At 34.0% G+C, this 21,843-nt stretch overlaps 1 protein-coding gene across 2 annotated transcripts; it reads right to left on the bottom strand.

Moving 5' to 3' along the window:
* Positions 1–12,724: 12,724 nt before the first annotated feature.
* On the bottom strand, positions 12,725–21,050 carry LOC132645349 (protein ZINC INDUCED FACILITATOR-LIKE 1-like). Of its 2 annotated transcripts, none has more exons than XM_060362296.1 (17): positions 20,819–21,050; positions 19,847–19,887; positions 18,879–18,939; positions 18,681–18,783; positions 18,489–18,591; positions 18,364–18,417; positions 18,163–18,225; positions 17,939–17,988; positions 17,774–17,849; positions 16,791–16,976; positions 15,978–16,065; positions 15,023–15,108; positions 14,820–14,927; positions 14,082–14,126; positions 13,867–13,955; positions 13,563–13,606; positions 12,725–13,428 (listed from the first exon to the last, which is right to left on the bottom strand). In XM_060362296.1, exons 1-17 carry the CDS (start codon positions 20,967–20,969, stop codon positions 13,334–13,336), a joined length of 1,443 nt encoding a protein of 480 aa, XP_060218279.1. In that variant the 5' UTR covers positions 20,970–21,050; the 3' UTR covers positions 12,725–13,333. The 2 variants fall into 2 exon arrangements, with proteins under 2 accessions (XP_060218279.1, XP_060218280.1); XM_060362297.1 differs by having other exon boundaries at positions 18,495–18,591.
* Between the last annotated feature and the right edge of the window lie 793 nt (positions 21,051–21,843).

The following is a 21,843-nucleotide window of genomic DNA, read 5'->3' as shown; positions in this document are numbered from 1 at the left end:
AATTCTTGAACTACATATTGTACCAATAGTTCTCGGTTTTTTTTTTTTTTTTTGGTAGTGCAATTTATGCTACCCAATGATTTTTTTATACTGCATTTTGAAATTTCACACTTATCGTGCAACCCCACACTTTGCTCTCTTATTCTTTCACTTGTTTATGAAATGTCGGAAGCTTTGAGTTCTTCAAATAGTTGTGGAAGGGTTTGTGATGTGGAGTTGCTGCACTTCATCTCACATCATGGACTCCAGATAATTCTACTAAATTTCTGTTTTGCGTGGAATTCGTGAAAGGGCCAGATCACATTGAATTTTATGTAAGAAACCGTATAAATGCTTAAAATGTAATATTCTCTCTATTATTGTTATCAAAATTTTAGCACTGCGGGAGACGTTTTTTCAGGTGTCATAAGTCTAATGTAAGTTATCTCTTTTTCCTTGTCATAATTTTTGGGGCAGATCTGTAATGAATTTTCTTTATGTTTATGTTTTGTTGTGGCAGTTTCTTGGGTCTATTATTCAAGGAAATGGGGATATTGACGATGATGTCACACATCGTATTAGTGCAGGATGGATGAAATGGAGACTCGCTTCCGGAGTGTTGTGTGACAAGAAAGTGCCACAAAAACTTAAGGACAAGTTCTACAAAGTGGTGGTTAGACCGACCCTGTTGTACGGGACAGAGTGTTGGCCAGTCAAGAACTCTGATGTGCAGAAGATGAAAGTCGTGGAAATGAGAATGCTGCGGTGGATGTGTGGGCACACTAGGAGAGATAGGATTAAGAACAAAGACATCCGGGACAAGGTGGGAGTGGCATCGGTGGAGGACAAGATGCCGGAAGCGAGGTTGAGATGATTTGAGCATGTGAAGAGGAGAGACATAGATGCCCCAGTGCGGAGGTGTGAGAGGTTGGCTATGGATGGTTTTAGGAGAGGTAGAGGTAGGCCAACAAAGTATTGGGGAGAGGTGATTAGACAGGACATGGCACAATTTCAGATTACCGAGGACATGACCTTAGATAGGAGGCTGCGGAGGACTCAGATTAGGATAGAAGGCTAGTAGGTAGTCTCGCCTTTTCTTTCGCACTAGTAGGCGTAGCTTTGCTCTATCGTTTATTGACCTTTGATTCTTGCTTTTATGTGTTGGGTCTTGTCTTTACAGGCTGTTTTATCTTGACTTCTTCGCTCTTGCTATTTCTCATTTTCGCATTGCTTTGATATGCTTGTTCGTATCTGACTCTTTTGCCTTGTTTTCTTTTGAGCCGAAGGTCTTTCGGAAACAACCTCCCTACCTTCCAAGGTGGGGGTAATGTCTGCGTACACTTTACTCTCCCCACACCCCACATTGTGAGATTCCACTGGGTATGTTGTTGTGTTGCGGCAGTTGTTGTGTGCATTATCGTGTAGATATTGAGACTGGGAAGACGAAATATATCTAGAAAGAAATATCCAAGTCATCAACAAATTGAAAAATAAAAATGATATTATCATTAGTTTAAAAAAAATGAAAAGTGAAAATGGTGCTCTTGTTTGTGAAAACAATCTTTAAAAGATGGTTGTAATTGCATTTGATCTTTTAATTGTATAATGATGTAATGTAATAGTGGATGGATTGTAATTGCAAATGCTTTTTATATTTTGGAATGCAATGATATTTTGTGCCATAATATTTAGGAATTTCAATGGATCAAATATGCCCCTATACTATGCGAAACTGAACAAATATGCCCTCCAATATTTATTTCAGGTTTTCGTTAAACCAAGGGCATGAGTAACCCCCCAAAAAGTAATGTTAAGGGCATGCGTGGGACAACATTTAAACGACAGACATATGCATGCAATATTGTATAGTTGAAGGGCATATCTGGCCCTTTGTCGAAAAATGTATATGATATGCATAACATTAAGTATGCAGTTGATGAAAATTAGATAAAAACTTATTCTCGTGATGTCATTATTAGGCCTATATATACATCACTCATGAAAAATATATATCTGATATCAGTACATACACCAAGCAACATGTGTGTTGTAGTATATATTTTACATCAGTGTTTTAAAAGGCGAGGGCGTGAGGCTGGGCGTTTTACTTAGTACGGGACGTAAGCCCTATGGATCTTTAAAATTTAATTTATAATATAGTAAAATAGTATAATGACACAAAAATTATAAAATATATATAAATAGTTTAAAAAAATTAATAACATGATTAAGAAACTTATAGAAAGCAAAACTTCTAACATGATTTTACAAGTATAAATAACTGCAATGATTTAAAAGTTATTATGAGATACAAATCATTTTTAGCCCCTTAACTTTCAAATAATAAAAGAATCACAATTTCTAAAGCATACTACTATCATATATACTTGTTATACCCCATTTTAACCGGGTTAAAATTAGAGTACAACATATTGGTGATTCCTATTTATTTTGTTTTAAGGAGTCGCCACCTAATTAATTTAACGGTGAATTAGGACACCTAAATGTTAACTAAGGTAAAGTTAAAACTAAACCTCTGTTAATAGTCTGCTTAACCAATGTGATTCTGGGTAAGGGCTCTATATTATCCTAAAGGGAAGGGGTTAGGCATCCTTTAGAATCCGTTAACTACGGTTATCCGACCAAACTTAGGTTAGTTAATTAAGATTAAATATAATGCTTAAATCTTAAGAAAAATAGGTTATAAATGTTATTAGGGTTTTAAAGGAAACATAATGATTCTATTTAAACTATCTTGAAGAAATACATAGTAGTCCACTTAAAAATAAAACTTATAAATGTTGTTGAGTTTAAAATACTAATTTTATTGTAAAATGAGAGTTGCAAAATATAATGATTTGTATATAAGTAGAAGCTTTTAAGAGAAAACTTAGCCAATTTAACTTGGAATAAAACGACATTATATCAATATAGTAGTGTAGGAAATCTAGACTTGTAAATAGGATTCAAAAGGAAGTGAATCATTTCTTATTAATTATGCTTGTTGACACCCAATTTTGTCCCGCCTCTCTTCCAAAATACCTATTTATGCTTCTAATATTTTTAGAAAATTAAAAAATACATATATTTATTTTTTACTAAATTATTAGCCTCTTATCAATACCGGCACTTCATTATTCTATTACAGTTACTATTATTATTATTATTATTATTATTATTATTATTATTATTATTATTATTATTATTATAATTCACAATTTTTACATTGTATCAGCTTACGCACACACATTGCATTTATCTTTGCATAATTAAATAATAGTATTTATTTTACTGTAGATTTTCGAATTATTATTACACGGCTATTACAACGCCATTTCTTATCTGAGCACTAATAATTGCATATTTTATATTAAGTAATATTTTAACACAAGTTATTTAAATAGGTTTTTTATTTAAATGTAGTAGCCCAATCAATCTATACTATTTTCGGACCAATTCATAAATCAGTCCACATTTTAATTCAACCAGCCCATTCTTTTAATTCACTAGCCCAAATCGATTAGCCCACATTTTAAATACCCCGGTCCATTATCCATTAATCTGGTCCAGCCCAAAAGGGACCCGACCCGTTTTCTTAATTAAATGAAAATGGGTAGGGTTCCCTATCCCCTTCACATTTTTCACACGCCCCGCCGCTCCTTTCATTCTCTCCTCGTCTCCGCCTCCCCTCCCCTCTTTCCTCTCATCTCCGCCGCGGCTCTCCCTTCCCCTCCTCCCTTTTTCTCTCCGTCAACGTCTTCATCCCTTCTCTCATTCCCCCATATCTTCTTGTCCCCTCTGTCTCTCCCGTTTCCTCTGACACCCCACTCCCCTTTGTCGCCTCGCCTCCCCACGCCCATACCACCATGCCACTGCCACCCCACTTCACCCTGTCACACCCATACCTCTGACACCCCGTGCGTCTGTCACTCCACTTCCCTTTGTCCCCGCTCCTCTCAAACTCAAAACCCTAATCCATCCTATAAATAATCCTATCTTGAGCCGTTTAGAGAGGTTCTGAAACCCCATAAATCCCCAAGAATCAATGTCTTTGAATCGCTAGATTTTCTTTCAAAATACAAGTATTTAATTGTTCCAGTTCTCCCCCTTTAAAACATCAGCTTTCAATTTGCTCGATATCGTCACAAAATAGTAGATCTTGTTCTGTTTTTGCTGGGGGTGTTCGTTTGAATCCGAGCATACGCAGCTTCAAATTTGAAATGTTTCGAGTGTAGGTCGAAGATTCGTACCCATTTCGCTGCACCCGAAAAAGGTGATTTCTTCCCCTTTTGATTTTTGTAATTTTTGCATTATTTAAGTGACAATTATATGTTCAGTCGGGTAATCAGCATGTTTTAAGTTCCAGCTAAATATGTGGTTCAGTCGTATACCAGTTTGGTATTATGCGTTATAATGAGGATATTAGTCTCAAATTCCTGTGATATGACCTGAGTATACTGAATTTGGTTTAACATCATATTAGAGGCTATATTGTATATTGTTTTTGGTTAAAAATGATAAACTAGTTGTTTGATAATCTGATGATCATGTTTTGGACTTGGATCTTGAAACTGTTAATAGAAAATTTAATAAATATGCCTAACTTCCTTATGATTTGCCTGCTGGAGTTCAAATCACTTGAATCCTGTTAGTAATATGTAACATGAAGTCGAAAGAGGGTCAAATGTGCTGTCAAGATCCATTTTGCTTTAGATAACCCATTGATAATTTACTTAGGTTTTCATATGCCAGCTCCCTGTGAGTTGAAAATCTAAATCCATGCCATTACTCTGTATGCTTAAGTCTAGTATAGTCAGTAAATTCATGGTCTTTTGTCCAAATGATATGATTTAAGTCCTCAAGTCACTATCTAGTTGCTGCAGTCAAATATTACCTAAAAAGTTGTTTCTAAGTCTAAGTTATGTATGGTTGAGTTTCTCTATGTTTAAAGTAAACCTATTTAATCCTTTGAATGCCTTTTGAACCTTAAGTGTAGTCCTGTTTCATGGCTAGAGTTCACAGATCTAAAATTTTCGAAAAGTAATATTGAGGTTCAGAGATTGGTGTATAAATGATGTGCTCTCAAGCATTTATTCTTGCCATTGCATGATCGTAAATATGAGTGGTTTTTGCTTTAAAATGATGTCGAACTTATTTGAATCTTTCTACCTAATAAATTATCCACTTAGAAAATAACGACCAGTCTCATATCTGTTCAGTTTCTTTGCTGATTTTTTATGTTAAGTTCAAAGCTTATATGGTGGTTTGCTTGAATTAGAATGGGTTAAGGTGTTGAGACTGCTTATCAAATAATGAAAAAAAAGTTGTGGGTTTATGCATTGTTCGCATATCTTTATTTTGCTTACAGTTTGCATACGTCTTTCTTTGTCTATCATGGAGGTTTAATTTGTTTAAGGATTTGTTGTGTCTTCTTCTTTCTTGACAAATGTGCTATTGTACTTGCTTAAAAAGAGCTCAGTAGAAAATTCCATCAGTTTTGATAATTATAGGATTAAAATGACAGGAGACATGCATTCCCCAAGCTGCAATTAATGTTTCATTGTTGTAGTTACACCAACATTAGGATTGGGATTTGACAAGACTTGTTTGCATAGCTCTACCCTGTTTTAATATATCTCAGTTATAGACCTTCTGTGCATGGGCAGTTGTCTAAACTTTTTTTTTTCTTCTAATTCTGACTCTGTTTTACATGAGAATATTATTTAAAAATATGCATCTGCATAGGATGATAATGTATTTGATTATGGACTGCCTGTCCCTCCTGTATGGTGCTCGTTTACTCTTCAAAAGTTTAGCCAGCTATTTGATTCGGACTTTTATATTAGGAAGAAAAACCAGATATACTTGACTGGATATTGGAAAAAGGGGAAGGAATAGGAAGTTAGTTACTGCCATTCTCCGTCCTCAAATAAGAAGCTAAAGAGTGACCCTTACATCATTTCTTCAATTAAATGTCAAGTCACTGCAGTCAAACTATAGTTTCCGAATGCATTTTAGTTGAGTTTTGGTCTAACAGCTGAAGCTGAACCATGTTTTGAGATTCAGTATCCTCAACTTATAAGCTATGTTTGTGTGCTATTTGTTTGATTCTGCCATTAGGTTAGCAGCTTGTTAAGAAGTAGGGATAAGACCTCTCTTTATATTATGTTGCGAACTGTCAGCTTGTGGATTTTGTGCCTGGGTCTTCCCTATCTGATCCATCTTTCATTTTTCATTTTTTGATCATTGAGAATATTTCCTGGTTGCCAAGTTAAGTTGAGTTCGGCTTGCCAAGTTGAATTTCTTTTTTTTTCCTTTCAAAATCTGCTACGTCAGATTAAGTAGTTAAACGTGTTTTGGTTCAAAAATTGTGGCGTATGTTCACTTGATCTCTTTCATTAGGGAATTGGTCGTGACAATTCAAACTTGTTCCTTCTTTTAAATTTATATTGTGTATGCTTAGTCTTTTCTATAAATCATATACTAATCCTTTTCTTTTTATTTTTATGCATGACCATCGCATACGAGTCCGAGGGACTCCTCGTCTTCCGCATTCGATGTTGGGCTAAAAGCCCAACAAAATCCTCCTCTCGAGTCATCCCATCTGCAACAAAAAAATTAAAAAGGAATTCTGGACCGAGGCCCATAACAGTGGCAGCAGACAGCATCAGCCCAAAATGGGCTAATCTCATTACATCTTTCTACACCTCTATTTTATTTTGTGCATTTAATTTGTATTGTATGACTAACTCTTTATTTTGTTTTATTTTCTTAATTTAGATGAACCTAATGATTAGTAGGTTTAGTTTTAATAATGGGTAGTTAGTTTAAATAAAATCAATAATTAATCCCATAAGTTTTCAGTTTCTTCTTTCCACATAGAAATTATTTATAGAATCTATAATATTTGCTTCTAGAATAATTGATGGCATAAATTCATATTTTTGAGTTAAAGGAATCATATTTTATTATCTTAATTTACAAAACACCACTAATATGCAAATATAAGTTCAAGCATATTTTATAAATAAACCCTTCAAGTTCGGAGCTAATCATGTATATTTTCAGCTATACCTAGTTAATAAGAGGAAGAAAACTTATCTATTTTTTTTACTATTCAAAAATAAGTCTAGATTTTCTACATCACTATATTTATACAATATAATTCTGTTCTGAAGATTAAATTGGTTAAGTCTTATTTAAAAAGTTTCTATCTATATACAAATCACTATATTTTGCAAGCCTCATTTGTATAATAAAATTATAAGTTTAAACTCAACAACATTTATAAATTTTATTTTAAGTGGATTACCATGCACTTATAAATTTCATTATATTTTCTTTTAAAACCTCAATAATATTTACAACTCTATTTTTTCTTAAGAGTTAAGCATTATATTTGATCCAATTAATTAACCTAAGTTTGGTCGGATAACCGTAAGTTAACGGATTCTAAAGGATGCCTAACCCCTTCCCTTTAGAATAATATAGAGCCCTTACCTAGAATCACACTGGTTAATCAGACTATTAACGAGGGTTTAGTTTCAACTTTACCTTAGTTAACATTTTGGTGTCCTAATTCACCATTAAATTAATTAGGTGGCGACTCCTTAAAACAAAATAAACAGGAATCACCAATACGTCATACTCCTAAATCGACCCGGTTAAAATGGGGTGTGACAATGCTTATTAGCTAAAAATATGCATGATTGATTCAAACTTGAAGAGTTATTTCTAAAATATACTTATAATTGCGTATTAGTGACGTTTTGAAACGTTTATGATAAAAATGTGATTCCCTTTACTTAAAATATATAGTCATGCCATTTTGCAAATCAATTATTCCAAATAAAATAAAAGCATGAAAAGAAGAGAATAACTTATGGAATTAATTGTTAGTTTCTCTTAAATTAACTACCCATAACTAAGACTAAACCCCACTAAATTTACTAGAATTCATCTAAGTTAAGAAAACAAAAACAAAATAAATAGTTAATCATGCCATACAAATTAAATGCACAGAAATAAAAATAGAAGAGCCAATATAGTTTAATGGGCTCAGCCCATTTTTAGAACTGCTGCTGCTGTTTTTTCGTTTGGGCTTTGGCACAACATTTTATTTGCCGTGGACAGAGCTGATGCGAGGGAGATTTCGTTGGGCTTTTAGCCCAACACCGAATGCGAAAAAAGGAGACAAGTCCCTCGGACTCGTATGCGATGGTCATGCTGAAAAGAAAAGAATTAGTATACGATTGATAAATAACGTTAAACATATAAGATGTAAGCTCAAAACAACTCAGCAGATTGTGTATATTTGAAGTATATACAAGCAATTCAGCCAACACGCATTTATGAAATTCCTACAGTACGTTAACAGAGTGAAATAGACTTCAGCAACACAGAAACAATATGTTCATAGTAACATTTGACATAGCAATAGGAGGCTCAACAACCCTTATTTAGCATTAGTTTGCAACAGATGGAAATTCGAAGTCTTAACTAATGCAATGGCTTTCCAAATTTCTACCAAGGGGGCACAACAATGTCAAAACACAACAACAACAGCAAGCAAACAAGATAGCCAAATGGGGATTGGAAAATTCTTTTAAAAAAAAGAAAGGAAAAAAAAAACTTGAACAAGTTAGAACCTCAAGCAAACATAAATTCATCTCAGTTTAGTCAGGTTTACGCACAGATCAAATACTACCAACCACGGGATTTTGATGTCAATTCAAGGATCCAATATTAAAACCCAGGAAGGTAACAACACTCTTAACAGATTCCTTTCATACTATTCAATAAACTGCTAGCATGAGGAATATAATCAGTAGTTAAACCATTTGAAATGACACTTTTAAAGATGTCTAAACTTTCATGTAAAGTCAAGATCAATAATCAATTTAAAGGGATTGAAACTGGAGATATGCTTTCAAGATTTGAGGAAAAAAGGAAAGATGTGCAAATGGACATAAATAGCCAAAATGGTATACAAGACCTGCTCAAACAAACACCTATGTAAACTAAACAACTATGACCAATACTAATGTATTACAGGCCTGCACATATTTCAAACAAGTTCACTAGCACATCCTTGGCAAGTTAGGATCATTTTAAGATTAAGCTTTTATCTAGACATATCTTCAAATTAGCATAAGAAAACAACTAAGGAATGTCCATTAAGGGATCAAAACTCATTATTCAGTCCAAACAAACTCAGAACAGTTTCTATGTCAAACTAAATGAATACAAACTCAGACAGTCATGCTAAAGCTTCGACACTTCTTCGAATTCATTTACATGCAAAGACACCACATAATTGGAAAATGAGTCGCTTTAACATTTTGTCGGGCTTTAAGACCTCCCATGGATCTTCAAGGGAGGGTCAGTCAAGAGAGAACCACATAGCAAATTGATCTTTAAGCGTGCTACTGTACTAAACAGAGTATACAAACTATCAACTAATGAACATACCTAACGAACATGTAGTATAACAAGTGACAACAGTTAAATGTACAGGCAAACTTAGGCTCAAAACTAGTAGGCATGTGAGGAAATTATCGATTTAAGCATGGCCTGATTACATGAGAATATATGACTAAGATGGATTAAACATGAATACCATTCAAATAGGGTACTAGACAGCATCCATAAACACATGGTTTAGTGATATCCAAACTCGCATAAGAACTAGCAACATACTTAAAGGCTAATCATAACGACAAAAACTAACACCGAACCGAAAACTGGACTACATTAAAGTAATAATACAATAGCAGCTAAACTGACATATAAGCAAACGACACTATATTAAACTAAACGGAACAAACTTATAATGCTAAAGCTGCTAACAATGCTAAACTAACCATTAATTTTAACAATCAATCACAAACATTAACAAACACATAATAAACAGGAAATAAGATCAGCACACAATCAAACTAAAACGAGATCATCTAAACACCAAGCAGAATAGATATACATATAGACCCGACTGTAAGCAAAATGGCTTAAAGGAGGAGAAATTACTTTCTTCGGGTGCAGCGAAGTGAGGCTTCGAGTCTCCGATCTACACTCGAAAACTACCAAATCCGAGTTTGCGAGGCTCGGATTCACATCAACAACAAGGTAAACGAAAACAAAATTGATGTAGTATTTTGACTTGACAATAAAACAAGATTGTAACTGCTAATGAAACTCGTATTTTAAGGAATTATAGGCGACTAAAAAAAACTCATATTTTAGAGAATCCCAAGGTTTCGAAAAACTTGCTTCAGAATTTCAATTTTAAAGGGGATTTTAGCCACTAGCAAAACCTCTGTTTCTTGGAGAATTTTTTGAATCGAAAACCCCTCCCTAAAATGGATGCAAGGACTAGTATTTATAGTGGCGAGTTAGGGTTTCTTGTGAAAAGCGCGGACAGAGGTGAGTGGAGAGGAGATGACGATGACGATGACGATGACGATGAAAGAGAGGGGCGGGGGAGGTGATGGGGAACAGGGCGAAGTGGGGGTGACAGTGGCGTGGGGGGACAGGAGAAAGTGGGGAACAGAGGGAAGTGGGAGCGGGGTGTGGAGGAGATGGGGACAGAGAGGAGTGGGGAGCGGCATGGTGGAGAGGAGAGAAGAGAGGAAAGGTGAAGGCGGTGGGTGGAAGAGGAAAAGGAAAAGAAAAGAAAAGGGGGGGTTTAGGTTTAGGAAGAGAATGGGCTGTCCGGGTCGGGTCGGGTATTGGATGTGGTGGGCTAAAATATATGGGCTGGGGTATTTAAAATGTGGGCTAATCGATTTGGGCTACTGAATTAAAAGAATGGGCTGATTGAATTAAAATGTGGCCAGGTAAATTAAAAATGTGGGTTGATTTATGAATTGGTCCGAAAATAGTATGGGTTGATTGGGCTACTATATTTAAATAAAAGACCTATTTAAATAACTTGTGTTAAAATATTACTTACTATAAAATATGCAATTATTAGTGCTCAGATAAAAAATGGCGTTGTAATAGCCGTGCAATAATATTTCGAAAATCCACAGTAAATAAACACTATTATTTAATTATGCAAAGATAAATGCGATGCGTGTGCGTAAGCTGGTAAAATGCCGAAATGATAAAAATTGTGAATAATAATAATAATAATAATAATAATAATAATAATAATAATAATAATAATAATAATAATAATAATAATAATAATAATGGCTAGTAACTGTAATAGAATAATGAAACGCCGGTATTGATAAGAGGCTAATAATTATAGTAAAAAATATAAATATATTTTTTAATTTTCCAAAAAATATTAGACGCGTAAATAGGTATTTCGGAGGAGAGGCGGGACAAAATTGGGTGTCAACAATACTATGCAATTTACCTCTCTAAAAGAAAATAATCAATAAGCTTTACCAAATTATAATTAAAACATCACTCCTTCATGAATAAAAATAAAATTAATTTCAACTAACAAAATAATAAACTATGATAATTTTGAGACACAAGACAAAAACGTGAAGACTAATGGCAAGTAAAGATGTAAAATTCGGCAAAATATTTTTAAAAGAAATGTTAAGTGATGTTCACCCTCGCAGTGTTCTCAAATAGTAAATATGCAATACTACGATTCGTTATTTAAGTTATTCTCAATCGTCTTATTTCTATAAATGAATCAAACTATTAAGCATCATTCATTTAGTAAAGAATTATGAGGATCGATAATGTTAACTGGAGAATTTGACACATAATTTGTGTAAGAACTCTTAGGCGAGCCCCGAGCCTTGAGCGTTAGGCGTGTTTAGGGCGTACAGTCGGGCGCTTAGGACGTAAGCCTCACTGAACTAAGCCATACACGTAAGCCCCTAGGCGTTTTGCCTATGCCCGCCCCGGGGCTAGCCTCGAGATGAGTCCCGAAACTGCCTTTAAAACACTGTTTTACATGAGGATTATTACTTAATTGTGGTTAATTAATATGCATAATTCCTGGCTATATTTCTTAGTTAACCATGGCTTAGTGCATGCTCCGAGTAAAAACACCTAATGTTTTTTCGAGTTTTCAAATATGTAAATTTTCATTTCATTAATCAACTATATTATAACTCGATGTCTGAATGAAGTTTCACATCCTACACAAACATAAAGAAAATACCCTCTAACCTAAAAACAATTGCCAGCAGACAAAAATGACATTTATATTTAAGACTAGTTTCACGAGGCCCGTGCAACTCCAGAGATAAAAAATAATATTTTAATTAAAAAAATATAATTTATGTTGGTAATAATAGAAGAATCTTTCTTACATCGATTACTGACTATACGGACAATTAAACTTCAAATAAGTATATTTTCAATATAAAAAAGCAAAACTTTCATTTCACTCCTTTAATATCTTAACTTTCATTTTGATGAAATTATTTACTTCAAATTAAATGCGAAGCCATAATTTGAAATATATGAGTTTCGAATTCTAAATTTTTAAGTTATTTAGTTCTAAATTAATAATTTGTACATATTTAATGAACTTTTAAGACAAATTTTAACCAAAGTGCTACCGAATCCGATCAAATCGGTAGCTGACACTCTAATTCCGCCCTACTTCAAATTCATTTTGTTTAAAAAATTAATTTTAGTTAACCAAACAAGAGATTTTTAAAGATAACCCGATCTTAACTGATAATATTATCTTTATTTTACTGTTAAAAACTATCTGAAAATCATTTTTGCACTAATCTTGGTAAACACATATGAGCTCATTAAAGTATGAATATAAAGTAAAAGAATTTTCAGAAATTCTCAAATTTCATAGTACAAATATAAAGTAAAAGAAATGCTTACATGTAAAAATCTTTAATAAGCAACAAATGAAAACGAAGAAAACAAAGAGCAACAAGAAGCAAGAATATTTAGCGAAGAAACGACTATTTTTTAGGTTAATAGATAAGATCAACAGAAGAAAGCAATAGGGAAAATAAAGTGCAGCGGATGAGGTTGTTCCTCCTTTAACCAGGGATCTCGAGTTCGAGCCTGAGTATGAAAAAATCCTTGGTAGGGAGCGCTTCCCCCGATTGAGCCCTATGTGACCCGAATCTATATTCGGCGAGCTCCAATGCGGGTACCACCGGATAGAAAATAAGTAAATAAGACAGAATGTTCAACAACTTTTAAAAAAGTAGACCATAAGAACAAAATATAAATTTGACTTTAAAAAATAAGGTTAGGACCTAGAAGTAATTAATTGAAAAGTTTGATATTTTGGGAAAGTTTTGTGAGGACTAAAAAAGCCCTTTTGTTGTCCCTTATATATATATAGTAGTAATTAACAAAGAGAGCTCAGGTGCACTAATTAATGAAAAAGACCATAAGCTCTCCTCTAATTATGTTGTGTTGAAACTAGGAATGGTTTGAATGTCAGCAATACACCAATTGCCTCAATCACATTCAGCACAAAGAATACCACTTGAACACCTGTATTCATGTAGAGCACAACAGAAATAAAGATCAGAGAAAGCAAAGAGCATAGGCGGATGCAATTTATATGCGATGGGTTCAGCTGAACTCAGCTATTCTAACAACGAACATAGATACATTATGATCATTACCTGGAAGAACGGAAGCGTCAAGCCTTTTTTGTGCCCAAGAAAAGCTGCACAAATCAAGAAAAGGCGACAATTTTAGCTGTAAGAACAGAGATTGATATTCCTGTTTCTAAAGCAAAACCAGGTAAACACATTCTGGTTTTCCACCCCCCGCAAGCATCACCAGAAAATGAATACAGTCTGTTCTGTTCAGCAAGATTTATCAAAATTCAATTTGGAAGATACTGGTCAACCAATTCCCCTATCTTTTCCAAAATGTCGTAAACTATTTTGAATGGTAAGTGTTAAAAAAAACAAGTGAACTCACAGTACTCCTCCCCCAGCTGGACCGAGAGCTTTGAAAAATGACATTGCTGTCATGGAAAGTCCATTAGCAGCCCCTCGTTGTCGCTGATCCTGTGGTTAAAAATTATTTAATATCAGACCAAAACGAAGTGAAGCATATGGCATGGATGATATAATGGTTCTGCAATTGACATTTACAAGATATAGCTTTAAAGGAGAGAGCAATGAAGAATTTACCACTGCTTTGTTTTGCAACAATAACAACCCTGTTATGATTGAGATCTGTGAAGGCAATTCGAAAGTCAATGTTAGAATTTGAGATCATAAATTACCATATTGGCATGTAGAAATCGTTCACGTATAGAAATGTTACTCCCATATGCCGAGGCGGAGCGAGGATTTGAAGTTTATGGGTTCCTGATTCTAGCATTTTTAAGTCACTGGGTTCTAGATCAATAATTTGCACAGATTCAATAAATTTTCTAAGACAAATACAGAGTTTAGACTTAAGATACTGGGTTCCGCCGAACCGCGCGGGCTACTAGCTCCGCCCCTGCCCATATGAGTGGTATATCATATACTCGTGACAATCTACTAGTTCAAAACTCAATGCCCTAAGCGGAACCACTTCTCACATAATGATCTTACACCTCAAGACTCGGGTTTTATCTCAATATTTGTTCGATATTACTTTAATCTTAATTAAAACCATGATGTGTTAAGAGTCTTCATATGATTCTCACTTTGTCCATTTGCAGCACTCTTTTTCTAACAACAGCCTCCTATTAGCTATAACTTTTTCATGAGAGAGAGAGAGTGAGAGATTGATTAAAAGAGAGGTTTACTTTTCTCAGAATATCACATTCACTTCCATATTTCATTCATCATCGCTCTTTGTATGCACACAAAATTACTTGGTAGCAAGAATAGATCGACTAGGAAGATAAATTACAGAAACCTGAAAAGAGCACTTACAGACAAAGCATTCTTCATTAGGGATGCAAAATTTATCGCCACAGAGAGGGTGATCCCAGACAGCATAGCGATATAAGGGTAACTTGTCAACAAGAGAATTGACAAAACCTGATCATATCACGGAATTTTAAGTTACTTATAGATTTTCTGGAATTCTGGATAGAACTCAAGAGTTTAACATATTTTACAAGTCAAGTACTTACTCCTGATGCTCGAGCAATGATGATAGGGCCAACATACTTCTCAACCCATGGATACAGAGTTAGTTGAAAGACTAGAAGGCCACATCCTGAAACGCCACTGTAATTTCAGTACGTAATATCTTATCACTACATGAAATGAAATGTATTAGCTGTAGTTCTATCTATGCCAAACAAGACAGCAGATAACTCAAGACGCTTTGAAAATAACTTTTCTGTTTGAGCTAATTCTTCTATTGATTACCAATCTAAAATCCTTAATTCTGCTTGACCTTCTAGAGAATAGTAATATTTGGCAGCATAATTGTGCTCTAGTATGCTTTTCAAGAACGAAAATGAACAAATAATCCAATTACGATCCTACAAAGATAATAGCAAAAATAATTACCTACTAATATGAAGACTGGTCATGTGTGTTGACGCAATCATAGCCAACATAGAATTAGTTTTCATTTTAAGCGAAAAGACCTTGATATCGACAAATCTTCCAACAGGAGGCATAAATAGAAAGAGGAACTAACAAGTTATTTTGAACTATTGTAGAACCTTACTAGCTATAATCATAAACAATTAGAAAAAAGTAGTTCTAAACATAAACGAGTAGTAAGAGTGCTTCTGAATTATGTACAATCTATGTACTTTAGTCGCATTTAATGGATCAAATTCTGCTCCTCCTTTACTCTTTCCTTTACTATTTAACTAGTTGCATTAGTAGATCTAACAGAGTTTTTTTTTTTTTTGAAAGGATCGTATCAAGTTTGATATTATAGATTAAAATATCTTATTTCCTAAAAGGTGTTAATTTTGACTACGTGAATACAGCAAGCGCTTCTTCCTAATCAAATCAAAGATGAAGAAACAAAAAGCAAGAAGCAAATAAATTAGTTGGACAAAAGAATGGCATGCAAGGTTCATTTATCTGCAAAAGAATTTAATTTACTAGAAAATTGGCATGTACCTGAGATCGACAGTACTTCACCAACATCAACAGTTGAGTAACTTAACCCTCCAAACTTTCTAGGGGTCACAGCCCATAATGAGAAGATCTGCAGAGGCAAATAGGGTATGGGATGATGAAATGGATATTTTTTTTTTTGATGACACGATGAAATGGATTATTTATGCAATGCCCCTGGTGCCAGAAGATTGAAAGAACAAGTATGGTCTACATTTTAATTATGTTTACACTGGAGGGAATTTCAAAAACCTACCAACAAATTGAATAGAATCTATTTGTGTTTTGCAACTCACAATCACTGATACCCAAATAGTAATGAAGCTACAATGGGATGTTCTTAGAAGTCTTAAAATCTCTTGATATGATAAATTTGTTGTATTTCATTCTTCATATACCCCTAGAGTTGCAAATAGCACACACATAAAATACAAGTAACAGAATAACGACTACGCAGACAAGGAGATTGAAAGTTGAACGCCAGAGCTTATCACTTATAATATTTTCAAAGATGAGAAAAAAGAACTTTACTAAAAGTTTACAGTGGAATGCTGGGGCCGAAAACTTTGCACTGGTGCAGCATTGATATGGAACACAAATCAGCATAAAACATAAATCGACATTGTCCCTTAGGAATATCTAATACAATTTGTTTCCAGTAAAGTCATCGCATGACAACATGCAATTAACAGATGTCATGCCAAAATATGCATAGCTTTATCTTTTTTATGTTTTATAATAGAAGATGCCTACATAATCATGATGCAAAGATTGTATCCTACAGTAACTTAATTTGGGTTAGAAGTTACGGTATACCTCGGAGTAAGCCATATCATGAAGAGCGAAGACACAGTATAAGATGATGACCGCCATCAATGGCCAATTCTTGAAAAGGCTTTCTTTTGGGGTTGATTCATACCCTTCTTTTGTATCAGATGCAGCCTCTAGAGCCTTGTATGAACTTTGAGGCGGCATTCTTGATTCATGATTGTGTAATGTTTCCTGCAATCCATGATCTTTAAGGATGAATACTATATGAAAATAGAAACGAAGACGCACGGATTAAAGTGATTAGAGAAATTCAGAAATCCATATGTTGTAGGTAAGGTTAAGAAACGAGTCCCATTATATTTAAAGAGTTTTCTCATCACCAAAACACCAGAGATACACCCTATATTACCACACAACTTCTTATCCGGGCTTTTCTCATTTTTGGCCCGTCTGGCCGAAATTAGTTATGGGCGCTAGCCAAAATATATAAAACCTACACACTGATTATGTATATTGTATGTATACAAGATGTATATTATATGTATAATTATACTTAATATACAAACCTATACATTTGCTGGCTATTATTCGTTTCAGCAGTCCAAAAATGTAATCATCCCAAAAAAGAAACTCCCGACTCAATCCTCCACTTCACCAGTTAAGCCTTAGTTTGCTCTCCTTCAACATGTTGTAGGCTCCCAACACCAACAAGAAAAAGAACTAAGACGAACCTCGATATGTCTCGGGGTAAGTTTAAATCAGAACTAGAGCTTCAACTAGAACAAGCCCTTCCCACCCGCCTCACGAATGTACAGAAGCTCAAAAACAATTTGAAATATTAAATGGCAAAAGATGGCTAGACGATTCTCATTCTCAGCAACAACGGAAATTAAAGTAATATGGGTATCTGAAATAATATGTAATAATTGTCCATTAAAAGTTTATGTGAAGTTCAAGTTTGCTCCGGATGTGAAATACTAATTGTATGATGACTGCAAACAAGATTTAACATAATCATATAGATTTACCGGCAGCCAAAATGTAGCAATACCCACGACCAAGGAAAATATTGATATGCATAAGCAAGGCAAGAAGTAGGGAAATCTGCAGAAAAAGATCATACGTTGGAGTCGAGGAGCAATTCAAGCAACAGAAGGAGATACACAATTATGAAAAGAAAAAAGGCAGAATACCTCCCAAATATAGAATCCTTTGAGAATGCAGCTGGATATTTCTCTGCAGGCTTAGGTAAAAGCAGACATTTAGAGCATATATGCTGATGGAAATTTTCTCAAAATATAATGTTCTTCAATTCTCTTGCTAAGATTTGCAGAGAAACTTTTAAGTAGAAACATTAAGGATTTTAGGCTATGAAATTTCTCTTACAAAAAGGAAATAGCTAAGGAAAAGAAAATACCTGAGCAAGGAAGCCTCCTAAAGCTGGGCCAATAATCAATCCAATGCCCCATGCACTACTAATCTGAAACAATTCAAACATATAATAAAAACAAAATAAATTCCCTAAAATCCACTGCCTAAATGGTCATTCAGAAATGCATTCTTTCCATTTCTTTTGTTAGAAATCATTTGCATAACCGAAAACTAAAGAGCATATTACCGTTGACATTCCCAGTGCTTGATATTCTTCACGAAAAATTTCCGAAGCATATGCCTAAGAATGGAAGGTAAATATCTTAATAGAGTAGTTCTGAACTGTACGATGGAATTAAACTGATAGCATACCCTTACTGGTCCAATCAAACCATTTAAGAAACCGAGAAGAAATCGTGTAATGACTGCCATCCAAAAGTTGACACTAAGACCAAAGAGAGTACTGAAAACAACCCTGAAGCACAATTAAAGCAAAAGATATAAACTTGTTGACATTTAAGTGAAGTCTAAAAGAGAGAACATTTCAATAAAGATTAGTCGTACACTACAAAAGTGCCGAAAATTATAACTGGTCTTCGTCCATATCGATCAGCCACTGTTCCCCAAAAGACAGATGTCAAAGCTCTTCCAAGCATATATGCAGAACCTTCAGTATTTCAGGAAATTGATAAGCAGTTTTTCGACAGACCTTTATATAATCATATATCTCAACATAAAAAATTTGGCATGAAATAAGCTTACCTACATAACCTGCATATGTACTAATATCTTCCTCTCTCTTTGCAATGTGAAAGTCCTTTATCTGTACAGGAAGCCAAAATTAGGAAGGCAATGAATTGTCGTAATATAGCATGAAATTATCTTCATGATAAGAACTGTCGTCCCCTGTTTGACAAGTTTTATGCATGCAAAATGCGATACCTTCAAATAAGCTAAGATTTCGAGCTTAATAATCAGTTTTTTACAGCTGAAATAAAAATAACGTTAGCAATAAAATATAGCAGTATAGACATTAAGATTTATGCAATCAAATAAAATAACAAAGGGGGCCAATTTCAAGAAACACAATCGACAAGGCGATAGGGCAGAGGTTACAAATGCAAACTGATCCCTTATGCATGTTAACAATTGTCGTAATCATAATTTCGAATGGTTAACATTCAAAACCATTAAAGCTCTGGCAAGACAGGTTGCAGAAATGTAAAAAGCTGTTAGTGAACTGGAAATTCATCGGTAAAACATCTAATTAAGTTCAGAAGAATCAAATCAAGTCAACAAAGGGCCAGGGCATGTAGAACGGAATTAATTCAACAACATTAATCAAATCAAATCACATAAACAAACTAGGAAGAAGGGTCAGGGCGTGTAGAAAGGAATTAATTCAACAACATTAATCACATCAAATCAAATCAACAAACTAGAAAGAAGGAGCAGGGTGTGTAGAACTATATATATTCAACAATATAAATTGGTTGTACCTAAAGCTAAAACTTTTAGTAAGAGATCCACAGAGTAAAGAGATCATATCCATAAACTATGAGGCCTTGACAGATCAAGTTATTAACAAGAGCTATTATCTCAATATTTTATTCTAAAGATTGAGTAGATTCTCTTCAATTCTGCCTCTTAAATTTCAGTTTGACTTAAACATGTGTATTTTTCGGAAAACTTAAACTAAAAGGACAGACCAAGCAGTTGAGTGAACTTACCATGAAATAAAGAAATGGAAAGAGAGATGAAATTGGAAGTGCTGATCAGAGTTGAATCCCACGAAACAGAAACCAAAGAATAAAAATATCAGTCTGAATATCAACAGATAAAATTGAGAGAAGGATCCTCTAAGGAGGCTTTTAGCAATAACTATCTAAAACTTGGCATTTTTCCAAAAATGTGCAATTTTGGCTAGAAACTCCACTAGTATGTAAATCTTTATCACAATTCCAAAAATATGCTAGAAGCATATGTGAAATATGATTTACATGTGTTCTAATAACTGAGGCAACGGACCATCTGGACATGACGTCAGCTAAAATGACATTCCAGAAATGCTACTTAAGCTGACGTCATTTCCAAACTGTCATTTTCATACTGCTTGTCCTCATTTGACCTTTTTCCTCACGTTTTCTCTCGAGTCGAGAATCTTTTAAGAACAGCCTCCCTACCAAGGATAAGATCTGCATACACTTTATCCTTCCAGACCCAACATTATGAAATTTCACTGGGTATATTGTTATTGTTGTTGTTGTCATTTCCAAACTGTCTGTTGCCTGGGTTAACTCAGAACACATGCAAATCGCAGCTTTGCACATATACACACTAGTGAAATTTACATTTTGAGAAAATTCTAAGTTTTATGATTCCTCATCATGAATGCGGACAACATATGTGTCTTGGATTCATTAGTTTAGTATTTAACTAAACTAATTAGTTAAAATGAACGAAGGGAGTATTAATTTTCTTATTAGTTTGTCTGATATATTTTTATACTTAAAAATAATTTAATTTATGAGATAATTTCAGACTTATTTTACATCATACATTTTAAAAAATTAATTTTATTTTTAAATTTCGTGTCAAGTTAAACTAATACCATTTTTTTTTTTTTTCACCGAGGGACTAAAAGAAAAGGGAGGCGATACAAAAAAGTAGTGGTAGATGAAATAGAAAGGGGTATTAATTACCTGCGCTAAGCATGACGACCCATATAGTGAGGAGCTCCTTTATGGGCAAACCAGTTTGACCCGACTTGCCTAGATCCACTTTACAACCCGGGCAATTCTCGTAGTAGTATTGCTCTTTCTTATTTAGCAACGTCTCTAATTCGCTCGCCATTTTTGATGATGAACAGAAGAAGAAAATGAGCTAGCGAAGATGAAAGAGTTATTCCCTCATGCACAGCACAAGCACCACGATATATATATATATATATATATAACCCACGTTTCTTTCGTTTCACTTCTTTATACAGTACAACTTCCAATTCATTTTACCCATTTTAATCTCTGGAATATGTATTACTCCCCGTCTCAAAAAAAAAAATTCGCGGTTAAATATCTGTCTTAAATTATTTATCGTGGTTAAATAACTGTATTAAATTATTTATCATTTTAAAAGTTCAATGTAAATTTTTTTTTTTTTATTTTACTCTTATTATTATTAATGGAGATGACACATAAATAGAGCAAAATATTTAATAGAGAGATAATAATTTAGACATAAATAAAAATAAAAATAATTAAATATTCTTCCTAATTAATATTTCAAACTTATAAATAAGAAAATAATAAATAATTAGAAACGGAGGGATTATGTGGCGTAGTTTGAATTTGAAGAGCCAAATAGATTTTGTTTTTTTCGACCACATGAATGATGAAGGGGGACATGAACAATTAACGATATCTTAATCACTTAAAGTATACTTACTTTTGATCAAATTTGTTTGACTAAACATAAATTACGTACATCTGGAATTCTTCTTTGTCGTGGTTGTCGTGGATTCATTCCCCCCTCTTTATATCCCAACAACTATAAATTGTCCTCATTCTGTCAGCCATTCAATTGCTAGCGATGACGTCTTAAATTTAGGTCCTTTATTTTCCAAGACGCACCCTCAATTGGTAGTTTAATTGTCTTTGCCCTCTTCAATTGCACGTCAATAACTTAGTACTCCCTCCAGATAAAAAAAAAAAACCATTTAAGCTTTTTT

This window comes from Lycium barbarum, chromosome 6, assembly GCF_019175385.1.
Source record: "Lycium barbarum isolate Lr01 chromosome 6, ASM1917538v2, whole genome shotgun sequence".
NCBI classification, from domain to species: domain Eukaryota; kingdom Viridiplantae; phylum Streptophyta; class Magnoliopsida; order Solanales; family Solanaceae; genus Lycium; species Lycium barbarum.
The sequence above is the reverse complement of the archived record's forward strand: the minus strand, read 5'-3'. Positions and strand labels throughout refer to the sequence as shown.

Excerpts from the sequence above, each read along its gene's own strand:
- LOC132645349 (XM_060362296.1), bottom strand. The coding sequence starts at position 20,969 with ATGGCGAGCGAATTAGAGACGTTGCTAAATAAGAAAGAGCAATACTAC. Across the intron at positions 16,977-17,773 it reads TTGCTACATTTTGGCTGCCG|GAAACATTACACAATCATGA; the intron begins GTAAATCTATAT and ends CATGGATTGCAG. Across the intron at positions 15,109-15,977 it reads TGAAGTACTGTCGATCTCAG|GATGTGGCCTTCTAGTCTTT; the intron begins GTACATGCCAAT and ends GTGGCGTTTCAG.